General features: G+C 45.1%; 1 protein-coding gene across 1 annotated transcript in view; it reads right to left on the bottom strand.

Moving 5' to 3' along the window:
- LOC122558861 (guanine nucleotide-binding protein G(t) subunit alpha-1) overlaps positions 1-16,158 on the bottom strand; it is a 67,819-nt gene that overhangs the window by 10,341 nt on the left and 41,320 nt on the right. The window contains exons 2-7 of the mRNA XM_043707720.2: positions 14,234-14,276; positions 11,973-12,114; positions 10,965-11,122; positions 5,963-6,091; positions 2,766-2,895; positions 1,659-1,812 (exon numbers count right to left, since the gene is read on the bottom strand). Of these exons, the coding sequence (XP_043563655.1) occupies positions 1,659-1,812; positions 2,766-2,895; positions 5,963-6,091; positions 10,965-11,122; positions 11,973-12,114; positions 14,234-14,276 (756 nt within the window). The remainder of the gene's footprint in view (positions 1-1,658; positions 1,813-2,765; positions 2,896-5,962; positions 6,092-10,964; positions 11,123-11,972; positions 12,115-14,233; positions 14,277-16,158) is intronic.

Genomic DNA, 16,158 nt, shown 5'->3' with positions numbered 1-16,158 from the left:
CTGTTAAATAACGATGAAGAACTTGCTGTGCTGCTGTGTATTCACACAACAAGATAAGTCTTGGTTTTGCTGACGTGCTGCTGTCTTGTTTGCTCTGAAATTGGCAAGACTGAAACTAGGATGGGTGGGTTAAGTACTTTGTTCCGGCTCTCGGAATCAAAGAGACAGCTGACTACAGGCCATTCGCATGTTGAGAACATCACAATTATTTCCTGCCTAAATTTGGTTAGACTGCAGTGAACTGTTCTGGTTTCCACAATTGTTAAAAGGGTGCAGATTAGCTGGAGAAGGTGCAAAGCAAAAATTCAATGGAATGACACCGGCCAGGAAGCTGTGGCATGTTTCTCTAGAAAAGGGAAGTGTGAGGAGCGATGTAATAAAAAGTCTACGAGGTTCAGAGGGTATTTCACAGGGGAATCTTAGACAAAGATGTTTCCACCTCTGTTGAGAGCAGAATAAGGGTCATAAATGTCAGAATTAATCCAAGGAGGAATTCTGGATAAACCAAGTAGTGAGAACCTGGAATATGCAACAACATGGAATTGTTCAATCCAGGAGCACAGAGGCATTCAAGAGGAGATTGGTGCAGACCCATTCCCCTAACCTATGTTTACCCCCAACTAATGCACCTAACACTATAGGCAATTTAGCATGGCCAATTCACCTGACCTGCACATCTTTGGAGTTTGGGAGGAAACCGGAGCATCCAGAGGGGACCCACGCAGACACTGGGAGAATGTGCAGACTCCACACAGACAGTCACCTGAGGCAGGAATTGAACCCAGGCCCCTAGCGCTGTGAGGCAGCAGTGCTAACCACTGAGGCACCATATCACCCCAACTCCTTTCCCAAATAGCTCCCATGGGATCTTGTATATCCACCAAGAGGGCCAATGGGGGTCAGCCAGGATCTCAATCGTCAGTCAGCACCTCCAATAGTGCTGGGCTCCCTTGATGTTGCACTTGGGTCAGCCTCGATTCTACACTCAAACAAATCTCTCGTGTGGGACTTGATGCTGCTGGTTCAGTCGTAACTGTAGGCAGTAATTTTCCACAGAGCGGGGTTAACCATGATTAATGTTATGACAGTGTACAAACATCTGTATTTTGTAAACAGAATTGTGTAGTAATTCCAATCAAGTATGAACATCTTGACATTAACTGTTGTGTTAGATGCAATGGAGCAAACAGCTCAATGAAGACTGGATTTTATAGATATTTTTAATCAACATGAACAGATATATTGTAACTCACTTTGAGAGCAGGTGGGACTTGAACCCACACCTCCTAGCCCAGAGATAAGGCTGCTACCATTTCACCGTAAGAGCCCTCCACTGGGTTTTGTCAGTTTTTGTTTTTATTCATTCATGGGGTGTGGAAGTCACTGGCTGGGCCAGCATTTATTACCATCCCTAATTGCCCAGAGGGTGGTTAAGAGTCAATCATATTGCAATAGGTCTGGAATCTCATGTAGGCCAGACCAGGTAAGGATGGCAGTTTCCTTCCCTAAAGACATTAGTGAACCAGATGGGTTTGTGAGATGAATGTTTCAAGCCAACAATGATCTGCGTGAGTAGTTGCTAAATTTCTTCCCCATCATGCCTCACTTCATGGGACCCTTTGGTAAATGTGATAAAATGCAGTTAATTGGGAGCTCACCATCATAGTCTGGGAAACAGATGCTCAGATGGGTCTTCTTGATCTTCTCCTGGAACACATCCTTCTTGTTGAGGAAAAGGACGATCGAAGTTGCGATGAAGTAACGATGATTACAGATACTGTTGAAGAGATGTAGACTCTCGTGCATCCGGTTCTGTAATTCAACAAGAGTCATTGATAAAGTCAGAGGGGAAGTGTGCTGAACTTGGCTACTTAAGGAGGAAATCTTGAAGAATGCATTTACAGTAGTCTAAAACTGCAGGGAGGGAGAAAATAAAACTGCAATTTTTGAGACTGCCATCGATAGTGCAGCATGGTGGCTCAGTGGTTAACACTGCTATCTCAGGGACCTGGGTTCGGTTCCACCCCCCGACGCTATCTGTGGGGAGTTTGCATGTTCTCCCTGTGTCTGCATGGGTTTCCTCTGGGTGCTCTGGTTTCCTCCTACAGTTCAAAGATTAGCAAGAGTGGCTGTGCTAAATTGCCCGTCGTGTGCAGGTTAGGTGGAGTGGCCATGGAAAATGCAGGGTTACAGGGATGGCGGGTCTGGGTGGGAAGATCTTCAGAGTGTCGGTGTACACTCAGTGGGCTGAATGGCCTGCTTCCATGCTGTAGAGATTAAAGAATTGTTAGTTTGTGGATCACACACTGCTATGAGTAAGTGCAGTGGACACGGGTCATGATCTAATTGAATGCCACACCAGGTTTGAGAAGCTGAATGGCCTATTCCGGCTGCACTCAGTTTTAGAACTGGTAAGTTCCAACATACCTATAATGTTAAGGTTCCTTATTTATTTTCAATGTTTTGTATTTTCTTCTCAAGTTTTTATCGTCTTGCTGTCTGATGCTTTGGGTTTACTAGGTATTTCTTGTATCTGTTGAGTTTATGATATATAATTAGTGAATGGCTACTGATTATTAAATGGGGATGCTGACTTGGATAAAATGTATAGAAAGATCAATGTAATTATTGTGTGGCTTTAGCGCACAGACTTGTTTTCACGGCGATTGGGGGTGGTAGCTCAGGGTTTATCTGCCTTCATTAACCCCCCACAGTTCAGTTGCTTTAGGAGGTGATCTTGATGTTTAAGGTGTGAATCCACTTACCACTTCATCGTCCTCCACCAGCACCATGTCGTACGCACTGAGTGCAGCAATGAAGATGATACAGGTCACACCTTCGAAGCAGTGGATCCATTTCTTGCGTTCGGAGCGTTGTCCACCCACATCGAACATTCTGTGGGGAGGGAGAGGGAGAAAATCAAGGTCACCTGAGCCTCGCACTTACAGCCACACTTGGACCTCAGAACTTGAAAGGCACAAATCAATGAAGATTGTGTCTGGAACGTGACCTTTCTGGGTAAAACTGCAACTTGCATTTCTATTTATCTGCTTTTCCAGTTATTAAGGGGCAAAGAGAACAGTAAACCTTCAGTAGTTCAACAAGTACAGGTACCAAATATTGCTGAAATTCTAAGTGAAATGTTATGTAAAATGTGTAACATAGAGGCAGTTAAACTGGTTTATGCCAAACTTTGTTAATATAAACTTACTCCCTTCCTTTATGTTCCTACCAACAAATCTTTCAATTCCTATCTCCCTTAAGTTTTTATCTGTTTTTCCCTTAAATGCATCTATTCTTTTTGTCTCAATTATGCTTTGTGGCAGCAAGGTCCACTTTCTAACCATTCTCGAAGTGAAGAATGTTTTGATGTTTTTGAAAAGTGTTCAGATTTTTATTTTGCAAGGATTTGGTGATTTTCTTATTCCTCTAGAATGCAATAGCTCTCATTCATCCATAGTCAAACTCATTTGTCCTTTATACCCCGAATCTGCACATTTGTGAACATAGTCATGTATTTTGACACAGCTTTTCACGATATTAATTAGACGCCCCCATTTGGTGGTGTCCTGTCAGGTGAATCATTCCTCCGTGATCTGTCTACCTCTCAGTACTGTACATTCTGTAAAGCTTTAGCCTTTGACAAGGATCCACAAGGTAGACTAATTTTTGAGGTTTAATCGCATTGTCTTCAGGGGGAGCTTGCCATTTGGGTAGAAAATTGGCTTGATGGTAGACGACAGAGCATGGCAGGGGGAGGGTTGCTTCTCCGATTGGTGGCCTGTGACCAGCGGTGTTCCAAATGAATCGGTATTGGGTCCAAATGTTTGTCATTTACGTAAATGATTTGGATAGGACTATAGGGGGCGTGGTTAGGTAGGTATGCAGATGACACCAGAATTGATGGTATTGTGGACAGGTTATCTAAGATTACAAAGAAATCTCCATCTATTGGGTCAATGGGCTGAGGAGTGGCAGATGGAGTTTGATTTGGGTAAATGTGAGATATTGTATTTTGGTAAAACCAACAAAGGCAGGATTTATACAGTTAACAGTAGGGCCCTGGGTAGTGTTGTAGAACAGAGAAACCTTGGGGTTCAGGCACATAATTCTTAGAAATTCACGTCACAGGTAGACTGGGTGGTGAAGAAGGCATTTGGCACGCTTACATTCATTGCTCAGACCTTTGAGTATAAGAGTTTATAGGTCATGTTAAGATTGTACAGGACACTGGTGAGGCCTGTTCTAGAGTACTATGTCCAGTTCTCGTCATGCAATTATAGGAAGGATATTATTAAATTGGAAAGCATTCAGAAAAGGTTTACCAGGATGTTACCTGGGAATGGAGGTTTTGAGTTATACAAATAGGCTGGGGTTTCTTTCACTGGAGTGTAGCAGGTGACCTTATAGAGGGTTATAAAATTGTGAGGAATATAGGTAAGGTGAATAGCAAGGGTCGTTCTCCTAGAGTGGGGGAGTTCAAAACTAAGGGGCATACGTTTTAGGTGAGCGGAGAAAAATGTAAAAAGGAAATGAGGGGCAACCTTTTTACAGAGAGAGTGGTTCGTGTGTGGAATGAACAGGCAGAGGAAGTGGTGGATGCAGGTACAGTTACATTTAGATTAATACATGAATAAGAAAGGTTTGGAAGGACATGGACCAAACATAGGCAAGTGGGACTAGTTAGTTTGGGAACATGATTGGCGTGGACTAGTTGGACCTAAGGATCTGTTTCCGTGCTGTATGACTCTATGCCTCTAAGCGTGTTGGCTTTACATAAAGTTTACAAGTTGTCCTACCAGAGATTGAGTGCCCTGTAGGAACTGAGCAATTTTTTATTTTTAGTGTGTGCCCTTGTTAGCTGCCATGGATTCACACTCAGAGAGGAGTGGTGACATGGGAGGTGATGGCCTAGCGGTATTATTACTCGACTATTAATGCAGAAACACAGAATAATGTTCTGAGGACCTAGGTTTCAAATCCCGATGTGGCAGATGGTGGAATTTGAATTCAATTAAAAATATCTGGAATTAAGAATTGGTTTATTTGTCAATTGTTGGGAATAAAAACCGCATCTGGTTCACTAATGTTCTTTAGGGAAGGAAATCTGCCATCTTTTCCTGGTCTGGCCTGCATGTGACTCCAGAGCCACAACAACGTGGTTGACTCTGAACTGCCTGCTGAAATGGCCTAGCAAGCCACTACCCACAGCAGGTGGACTGCAGCGATTCAAGAAGGCAGCTCACCACCACCTTCTCAAGGGCAAATGGGGATGGGCTATCAACGCTGGCCCAGCCAGCGACGCCCAAGTCCCACAAATGAATTTTTTTAAAAATCAGTTTTTAAACATTTGCCTTTGTGACAAGAAACTGACAGCATGAACCTGGCTAAAATAGCAATAAAACGCTGTAGATGTTGGAAATGTTAAATGAAAACAGAACATGCTGGAGAAACTCAGCAGGTCTGGCTGCATCTGTGCGAGTCCAATATGAATCTTCCTCAGAAGTGAAGGAGGCTTGAAAGCGGGAAGGATTTATGGTGTAAGGAAGGTGTAGGAGGAAGTGGGACAGGCCCCAGATAAAAAAATCCAAAGGGAGATTTAATAGTTGTAGAGGAGCGATATAGATGAAGAGTAGATGTTAATAGCTGAAAAGTAAGTTGCTCTGCTGGGAGCACACCCATACAAACAAGCTGCTCCAGTTTCAATGTCCAATAGGTGGAGCTGATTGACAAACAGTAGCTGTTAGCCCTTCATTCCTGATGAAGGGCTTTTGCTCGAAATGTCAATTTTCCTGTTCCTTGGATGCTGCCTGACCTTTGGTGCTTTTCCAGCATCACTCTAATCTTGACTCTGATCTCCAGCATCTGCAGTCCTCACTTTCGCCTAGTAGCTGTTAATGGTTGAACTTGCTACTTGGGCTATGTGCACAGATTATAAAATGTTAAGCAACTTAATCAGTACCTGAAGTTGAGATCTTTAAATCCGAATTGAGTCTCAATGATACCAGTGGTTTTCACTCTTGAACGCAGGACATCCTGCTCAGTGGGGAGGTAGCCTGGCTGGACAAGCCGGTCCAGGTCATTGAGGTAGCTGAGGCAATCAGACAGAATCAAAGTCAGCAACCAGAAATTCAGATTAATCATCAACAGTCAGTCAATCAGAAAAGAAAGGATAATGGACACAAAGGTAGGTGGAAGAAGAAATCAAAATGGAAGCCAGGACAAGGCATCCTAGTAATTCCATTTGCTCTTTAATAAGGTTGGTCAGAAGCCCATTTTAAAAAAAAATCCTAAATGCCTCAGTCTTACTTCATGAGTGTTTGCTTGGCTCAGCATTCAAGCTCCCATGACAAAAGCTGTAGTTGTAAAACTGTGCATCTCTACCATGCTAACACTCCCTCTCAGTTCTGAGTGCTAACACTCCCCCTCAGTACTGAGTGCTAACACTCCCCCTCAGTACTGAGTGCTAACACTCCCCCTCAGTACTGAGTGCTAACACTCCCCCTCAGTACTGAGTGCTAACACTCCCCTCAGTACTGAGCGCTAACACCTCCCCTCAGTACTGAGTGCTAACACTCCCCCTCAGTACTGAGTGCTAACACTCCCCTTAGTACTGAGTGCTAAAACTCCCCCTCAGTACTGAGTGCTAACACTCCCCCTCAGTACTGAGTGCTAACACTCCCCCTCAGTACTGAGTGCTAACACTCCCCCTCAGTACTGAGTGCTAACACTCCCCCTCAGTACTGAGTGCTAACACCTCCCCTCAGTACTGAGTGCTAACACTCCCCCTCAGTTCTGAGTGCTAACACCTCCCCTCAGTACTGAGTGCTAACACTCCCCCTCAGTACTGAGTGCTAACACTCCCCCTCAGTACTGAGTGCTAACACTCCCCTCAGTACTGAGCGCTAACACCTCCCCTCAGTTCTGAGTGCTAACACTCCCCCTCAGTACTGAGTGCTAACACTCCCCTCAGTACTGAGTGCTAACACTCCCCCTCAGTACTGAGTGCTAACACTCCCCCTCAGTACTGAGTGCTAACACTCCCCCTCAGTACTGAGTGCTAACACTTTGCCTCAGTGAGGACTGTCCATTGAACTAGTTGACCAGGAGCTGTCTATTCGTTTGGTTGAAGATTGACGATTAGGGAGCCTCCTTAGCGACATGAGAAATAACATCTCAACAGATCATTTGGTCATTTACCACCATTGCTGTGAGTGACACGTCAGTCGGTGCAATTTGAATTGTTGTACTTGATGCAAACCACAGTCACTATCATTTAAATAAATATTTTAGGACATTGCGAGAATGTGGACGAGGCTTGTTGAAATACAATTTCTTACTTTTTCTCAATCAATCTAACCTATAGCAATAGTAATTCAGTTCTCAGTCAGAACCACCGACATCAAGCCAGTGTTCTCCTCTGACCACTGCCTCCTGCTGGCCGACTGTCACCAACAGGACGAGCAGCGGGCTGGTAAGGGAACGTGGAAACTGAACACTAAGCTGTTGACCCTGGGAAACATCGAGGAGCTCAAGAGGGATTACGCAGGTTGGAGAACCGTGAAACCCCTCTTTGAGTCTCCACCGGACTGGTGGGAAACAGTAAAAGGGAACATCAAGAGGTTCTTCATCCTCAAAGGTGTTCAGGAGGCGAGAGAGAGGAGGGGAAAACTGTCCCAGCTCCAGGAAAGTATGCAGAACCTGCTCCTGCTGCAGACGTTGGAGGTCGATGTCATGGAGGACCTCCAGGAGGTGAAGGGCCAGCAAGCTTCGCTCTTTATCTCGGAGGTCTCCACGATAGTCTTCTGGTCCAGGGTCTGCTCTGTGGAGCAGGACGAGACGTGCTCACGTTTCTTCTTCCAGAAGGTGCACAAAGAGAGCTCCATGCTCAGCAGCCTGATGGAAGAAGATCTCAGGCTGACATCATGAGGATCAGCAAATCCTTCTATGCCAGTCTGTATGACTCGAAGCCAACCAACAGCGCAGCCTCCCAGTCGTTCCTGTCCTCTATCACGGAGGTCTTCTTACACTCCTCAGAGATACGATTGCCTACGTGCAGGACAGGGGGGTGGACACCTGCTTCATCAGCCTGGACCAGGAGAAAGCCTTTGACAGGATATCGCGTACATATGTGAGGGATGGCTTCTCCAAAATGGGCTTTGGGGAGGGAATCGGTAATTGGATCAGACTGCTCTACACCAACATTGTCAGTGCAGTCTCAATCAATGGGTGGGAATCAGATAGCTTCCCTGTAAGATCTGGAGTCAGGCAGGGCTGCCCTCTCTCTCCTGCCTTGTTTGTGTGCTGCATAGAGCCATTTGCCGAATCCATCAGGAAGGATGTGAGCCTGAGAGGGGTGACTATTCCTGGCAGTGGGGGCCTGCAGATTAAGGCCTCCCTGTACCTGGATGACGTCGCCGTTTTCTGCTCGGATCCGCTGTCTGTGCACAGACTCATGTGCATCTGTGACCAGTTTGAGCGGGCTTCGGGGGCCAAGGTAAACCGAGGCAAGAGCGAGGCCATGCTCTTCGGGAACTGGGCTGACCAATCCTCGATCCCCTTCACTGTCAGGACCGACCACCTGAAGGTGCTGGATATTTGGTTCTGGGAGAGGCTGAGGCGTGTGCCAAGACCTGGGAGGAGCGGATCAGGAAGATAAGACAGAAACTAGGCAGGTGGGAGTAACGGTCACTCTCCATTGTTGGGAAAAACCTGGTCATCAGGTGTGAGGCACTGTCAGTGTTAAATGTGGCACAGGTCTGGCCTATTCCCAGAATCTGTGCTGCCGCAGTCACCCGGGCCATCTTCCACTTCATGTGGAGATCAAAGATGCACCGGGTCCGAAGAGACACAATGTACAAAGACCGGTGCAATGGGGGAAAAAACACACCCAATGCAACCCTCACCCTGATGGCCACCTTTGAGTGTGGCTGTATCAAGCTGTGTGTGGAGTCCCGGTACGCAAACATCAAGTGTCACTATGTATTGAGGTTCTACCTGTCCCCGGTGTTGCGAAGGATGGGCCTGGCCTCGCTGCCGCGGAACGCTCCGAGTAGTTGGACCATTCCGTATCACCTGTCCTTCGTGGAGAAATTTATGAAGAAAAACATCTTTGACCACAAGTCCATCAGGAAGTGGTCAGCACATGGTGTCCTTGAGACCCTTCGGGAAAAGGAGAGTGCGGATCCTATCGAGTAGTTCCCTGAGCAGACTGTCAGAGTCATTTGGCAGAATGCCTCATCGCCAGAACTTTCCAATAAGCACCCAGACATGGCTTGGCTGGTGGTGAGAAGGGCTCTGCCTGTGAGATCCTTTATGCACGCCCCAGACTCTCTGTCGCACCGCACGCTGCCCTCGAAACGGCTGCGGAGGGGACGAGACTGTCACACACCTCCTTCTGGAATGTGCCTACGCAGAAGGAGTCTGGAGAGGAATGCAGTGGTGTTTGTCGAGGTGCGTCCTGGGCAGCTCCGTGATGCGGGACTCCGTGCTCTACGGCCTGTTCCCCGGGACGCACACTGAGACGAACATCAACTGCACCTGGAGGATCACCAACTCGGTGAAGGACACTCTCTGGGCGGTCCGAAACCTGTTGATCTTCCAGCTGAAGGAGTTGACCCTGACTGAGTGTTGCAGACTGGCACATTCCAAGGTCCAGGACTACGTGTTGAGGGACGCACTGAAACTTGAGGCAGCTGCCGCCAAGGCGCGGTGGGGAAAGACCACCGTGCAACATCTGCCTGCCTAAAGAAGAACAGGGGGCCCGCGCAGTCATTTGGGCTCTGCTGACGCCTCAGCTAAAAATGTAATCGTACAGACCTGTAAATAGGAATGATTACTCTGTTTCGGTACGCAAAGAAATGGAATGTTTACATATGTATGGCATGTCCAATTGTACAGATCATCAAAGTATTTTATGAATAAAGTATAGTTTTGAAATAAAAAAAATTCAGTGATAAGGAGAGGTGATGGCCTTGTGGTATTATCACTGGACTGTTGATCCAGATAATGTTCCGAGGATTTAGATTCAAATTCTGCCAGGGCACATTGGTGGAATTTGAATTAATTAAATATCTGCAGTTAAGAGGCCAATGATGACCATGAATCCATTGTCAATGATTAGAAAAAAAACCCCATCTGGTTCACTAATGCCCTTTAGGGAAGGAAACTGCCATCCTTACCCAGTCTGGCCTACATATGACTGCAGACCTGCAGCAATGTGGTTGACTCTTAACTGCCCTCTGGGCACTTAGGGATGGGCAATAAATGCTGTCTAGCCACTGACACCCTCATTCTGTGAGTGAGTGAATGAATGAAGGAAAAACAAAGTGGCTGAGAAATCCAGAGACCATGACTAATGCAGAGGATGGGAGTTCAGATCTCACCATGGCAACAGGGAAAAATAATGGTTAAATCTTGGATATTTTAATAAGGATTGTTAAAGCTCATCTGGTTACTGAATTGGATGAGGAGTCCTGATCATATTGAATGGCAGAGCAAGTTTAAAGGCCCTAATGAACTGCTCCAGCTCCTATTTTCTGTGTTTTTTGGACTTGAAATAATCAATGACTTATGGGAGAGATCCCCTGAATGAATGATGGAGGAAGGTGGGTTGCTCCTGTAGTATCACTTTGTTGCCAGTAGATGATGCCATTGCGCTGTAAAGGATAAGGCAAGCATTTTTACAGAGCCCAGCTGCAACCCCTGTTGGCAGAAGAGTGTCTAAGCAGGCTGAAAATTAGCCGAGCCTTCACACAAAATCAACTTTGTGTGGTGTTCTGTCAGTAATCACAGAGGAGGCCTTTTGCCTGCGGCGATTCACAACTAACTCATCTGCGGTTTTGTATTTGGGGTGGCTTTGAGTCATGTTAAATTGCAAAACTAGCTGCATCTTCCTCTAGCCACTGTTTGGACTAACCCAGACCCTCTCAGGGAGCTGACAGAATACAGAAGGAGTCACTCACTAGCCAGCAGAGTCGTTGAGCTGGTACTCTGAGGCCCGCTCGAAGCAGGCCTGGATGCCAGAATCTTTCCACAGACGGCTGATAATTTCATACAGCTCTTTTGGCATCGTGCCTTCGTCGATGGTATCGGCTAGATGCATCAGTTTGCGAGAATCATCCTGAAGGAGAGTAAGAGTTATAGGAATTAGTTAAAGGTTTCTTCCACAAGATCAGTCCGTGACCACCAAAGGCAGGAAAGTAGAACCAACTAAAGAACTTGGGGGTGGGGGGGGGGGCATAGTTTAAAAGTAAGAGGGCACCCATTTAAAACACAGATGAGGAAACCTTTTTTCTCTTCCCTTCCCCCCTCGTCCATTGTGCTGTGTTGGAAGGGTGAAGAATCAATGGTCATCGATGGAAAGTGTGCAGCAAAAGGACTAAGAAGTTGTGATTTGGATCTGGAATGCTTTGTCTGACAATGTCATGAGACAGATTCATCATGGCCTTTAAAAGGGAACTAGATAATTATCCGAGGAGAAAATATTTGCAGGGTTGCAAGTCCCTGAGGGAGCTACTGAGTTACTCTTGTAGAGAGTTGACATGAGCATGATGGGTTGAATCAGCTGTTTCTCTGTTGTAGCTATTCAATGATTCTGATGCTGTTTGTAGTTTTCTGCACATTAGTCCTCCTAATAAATACCACAGAGCATTAGGCTCTTGTTGAGTCAGATGTCTTGAAATTTATGTACAACACTAATTATTTAAAAGGCTACACTATCACAGGCCTACACACACAATCTGGACTCAGTGCTTATTAATGTTACTGTACATCATACACATACATCTGATTGACTAAGATGTCAATTACACAATTACTAAAGGCAAACTTTCCACTGGAACATCGCATGCCTAATGTCATGTAACTGTCTTAAAGTACCCATGTGGTCTGGAATCGGTGATATTCTGTGATAGTGCTGGTCATCGTACAGCATGTGGTTCTGGTGTAACTTGTTTTCTGGTTGCACTGACCTGCCTGGCACTGTCTCCATAGCCGATGTTCAGTGTGGTCATTGCCTTGACAATAGCCATCATAGATTGCAAGGTGTTACTGTAGATGATGCTGATGAACTCAAGACATTCCTCACGGGAGTAACCATCTTGATGAATAATTCTGTCAAACAACGAGCACACAACATCTTAAAATGCCCTTCTGTTTTGTGCATAATCCACTTAGGAATTATTGTGCATTCAATATGTCTTACTGCTTCACCAAGGCTTAACTGATTCAAATCAAAACAATATTCATCTGGATCGAAGTGTCAATGCCAAATTATTGCTATTAAAAACCCAAATAACTAATTCCTGTGTTTTATTTAATACATTCATGGCTTGCTCAGCCATCTCAGAGGACACTCACAAGTCAATGTCATTCCTGTGGGTCTGCAGTCACATTTAGCCCGGAAGAGGTAGGAATGGCAAATTTCCTCTCCTGATGGCTATTTGTGGGTTTTTATGACAGTCTGGTAGTTTTGTCATCACAGTGAATAAGTTTCAATCCTCTGGGTTACTGGACCAACAATATTGCCACTATACCACCATTTGCCTCACTGGAAGACTTTTGCTACAAGGAATACCTGTTCAGATTAAATCTGTGTTAATGTATACTCAGCATTTTTCATTCCAATAACCACATGTTAAATGGAATTAGTTTGATAAATGAAATTTTTATTTTGTAATATGGTACAGGCAAATTGATCTGTATGGCCTCCTTCTGTGCTGAACCATTTTACATTAATGGAGAGCAATTGATTCCAACGCTCTATAGTGTATCTGAGAGAATCCAATAAAGAACAGAGGCAAAGGATTAACTTCAAGGAGACAAAGCCCTGCGAGCAATGCAGTGACGATATGTTACAGAACAGTTTACTTTTACATGAATATTGCAGTCCGGAGCTATGGATAACAATGGGGGACACTCAAACACTTTTCCCATCCATGGCTGGCCAGGAATCTTTCTATCTGCCTTCGGTACAAGTTGGCACAACTTGCAGGTTTGGCCATGATATGAATACACCTTCCTTGGCCATTAAGCCCTAGACTGGAACTCAAACCCAGAGCTTCAGTCTCAGAGGCAAGGGCACTACCCACTGCGCCACCGGACTTCCATGGGAGAAATGTACATGCCTTCAAATAAGGAGGAGGGAACCACATTATTGACTAAAATCTCTTTCTACACAAGGTTTGTGAAGGAACGCCTCAATAATAAAGACATTTTAGGGCACTTGGCAGTGCCAACTAGAAGTCAGCCCCCTGCCCCTCCCCACCCAATAGAAGCGGCCATATCTCAGAATGGGCATAGCTACAGCCTTGTGATAGCAACCTCCTGAGGTAAGGGTTTCTTGTATACCCCACCCTGTTAGACGATTGAAGCTGCAGACAATACTGTGGAGGGGAATCCCTCCAAGTTATCAACCTGGCACTCTGCTCAGTATAAATTTCATTTCCATTAAAAGGACTTTGGAGGACCTATTAATCTTGAGGCAGCCTCTCTATCTCCTTCCTATGAGCAGCTCCCAGTTTGGCTGGGGCTCTCAAGGACGCTAGGAACTGCATAAGCTACTGAATTCCTTAAGTTAGCTCTTCCATCCAATTCAATCAGAGCTGACCCGAGTGTGGCCTCAAATCCTTTCCTGTCCGTTCCCTTGACTCCCTTGTCAGTCAAAGATCTCTCCAACTCAGGCTGAAACAAATTCAGAGAATATGTTTCATTAAAATCACTTCCCATTCTTCTAAACTCCAATCGATACAGGCCCACCCTGCTCAATTTAATAAAATACGTTTCATTCTGGGAATCAGTTGATGAACCTCATACCCATCTCTGAGGGTTGGAGCGCCTCCTGCAGGAATGCGCTTGCCATCTAAAATTGGACAGTGAACATTCAAACCCACTCACATTGGCCCTCAGATACTGATGCAATGGTGATGCCCTGGTTCAATGAATCCCCGCAACATTCAAGTCGCAAAGACAGAGAGAGGAAGTCCAAAATGGAGGGAAGATGACCAAGGTAACGAAACAGTGACATTTAATGCAAACTGTATATTTGAAGATCTGGCTAAATCTGAATTGGAAAGTCAAAGTGCTCAGTTTCTTCCTGTGCATTGCCCAGTGGCACCAGCATTTGTATTGTGACTGACAATCGGGCACTGGGCACTGCCACGCTAAGTGTAGCCTTCAGGCCAGTACCAATTTAAGAATCAAATTCTTCCAAAAGGAATAGAAGGTGACTTACTTCATCTGCTTGACAATGGTGCTCTTGCCAGATTCTCCAGCACCTGGAAGGGAGGAGGTGTGATTAGCAAGGAAATAAAGAGCTTTTTCTCATGACAATGAAATAGTGATAGAATTAATTAAAGATACATAAGCCTGTGGTAGACTAGATGTAAGATTCTTAATGATTATGCACCCATAAAGCAATTGATTAAATGTAGGCAAATTGGAATCATCACATCATTACAGAATAACTAACCTGTCAAGTCTCTATCAGCTTTCATTATATCCCTGCAGTGTGAAAGCAGGCCATTTGGCCCATGGAGTCACACTGACCCTTAAAAGAGCATACCACTCAATTCCCATCACCCTGAATTTCCCGTGACTAATGCACATATCCTGCACACTAAGGGCAATTTACCACAGCCAATCTACCCAACCTGCACACCTTGGGACCAAAGGAGGAAACCCAGGGATAATGTACAAACTCCACACAGACAGTCACCCGAGGGTGGAATTTAACCTTGACATTGTGAGGCAGCAATGCTAACCACCATTTCCTGATGAAGGGCTTTTGCCCGAAACATCGATTTTTCTGCTCCTTGGATGCTGCCTGACCTGCTGTGCTTTTCCAGCATCACTCTAATCTTGATTCTCCAAAGAAAAAAAAAATAAACAGGAGACTTACACCTGTACACACACACCATGGGTGCTGGGGGAAAAATAAGCACTACCACAGTTAGGCGGTAGTGTGGGGGTTTAAAAAAAAGAAAAAAAGGAAAAAAAGAAAAAAGAAAAAAATCTTGATTCTCCAGCAACTGCAGTCCTCACTTCTGTCCAGTGCTAACCCCAAAGCTACCATGCCATCCCTTCTGCTTAAGAGCAGTTTAGCTAGTCCCCTTCCATAAGCCTTTCCCCATATACTTGCAGCTTTTACCTATTCAGTAGTTGATTTCGATATTGCACAACCAGTTTTTACTGAACAAAGGCAGGAGGAAGGTCATGATTTGTGCAATGACTACATTCTACCACAAGGGGACTTCAAAATGCTTTATCAAAACAAAGTGGTGCATACTCTAAACACATCAGTGAAACCACCACAACAGTTTTGTGTTCCTCACAGTCTTTATCAGACTGATGGGGGTATTGTCTGTACATCTGGTTTAAAGAGCTCACATTCACAATCAGATCTGGCTTCCCTGTCTCAGAGCTCCACAATTCAGAACTACTTTGTGAAATGATTCGGAGATGCCGGTGTTGGACTGGGGTGTACAAAGTTAAAAATCACACAACACCAGGTTATAGTCCAACAGGTTTAATTGGAAGCACACTAGCTTTCGGAGCGACGCTCCTTCACCTGATGAAGAAGCGTCGCTCCGAAAGCTAGTGTGCTTCCAATTAAACCTGTTGGACTATAACCTGGTGTTGTGTGATTTTTAACTTTGTACTTTGTGAAATGTTGTGACCCGATCAGTGCAGTCTCTCCACTTCATTGGCCCTGGGAATCTCGGAGTTACATTAGAACATCACCTGAAGTCCCCAAGCAGATTGGGCAGCTTGGCACATCACAGCCAACTCACCACACAACCATGGCACCCCATTGAGGTGGCACCCAAGAATAGCTGAGGTGCTCACCCTTTCAACTGGAATAGCATATGCAAGAATGGTTATTGGCCTCCAACAAACGACTCTTTCTGTTTCACATAAACCTGAAGTGTCTTTTAATTGTATGCATTATTTGTTACCAGTGAGACGACGAGCTGCTGGACCACAGAAAGTACAGTACGTTTCCTTCTTAAAAAAATCTTACTTCTTTCTAATGGTTTATGTTTTGAAATATAAATTGTTATATCACATGAACATGGGGGTGTTTGGAAGAAATGTCTGACAGAAACTATAGCACTGAAGGGATAATTTGCCATAATATTGGTGCTTGCATCTGATGGT

This window comes from Chiloscyllium plagiosum, unplaced genomic scaffold, assembly GCF_037043375.1.
Source record: "Chiloscyllium plagiosum isolate Xiang-an unplaced genomic scaffold, Cpla_swu_hap1 HiC_scaffold_14, whole genome shotgun sequence".
In the NCBI taxonomy this organism is placed as follows: Eukaryota; Metazoa; Chordata; class Chondrichthyes; order Orectolobiformes; family Hemiscylliidae; genus Chiloscyllium; species Chiloscyllium plagiosum.
Note: the sequence above shows the minus strand (reverse complement) of the source record. Positions and strands in the feature narration are given on the sequence as shown.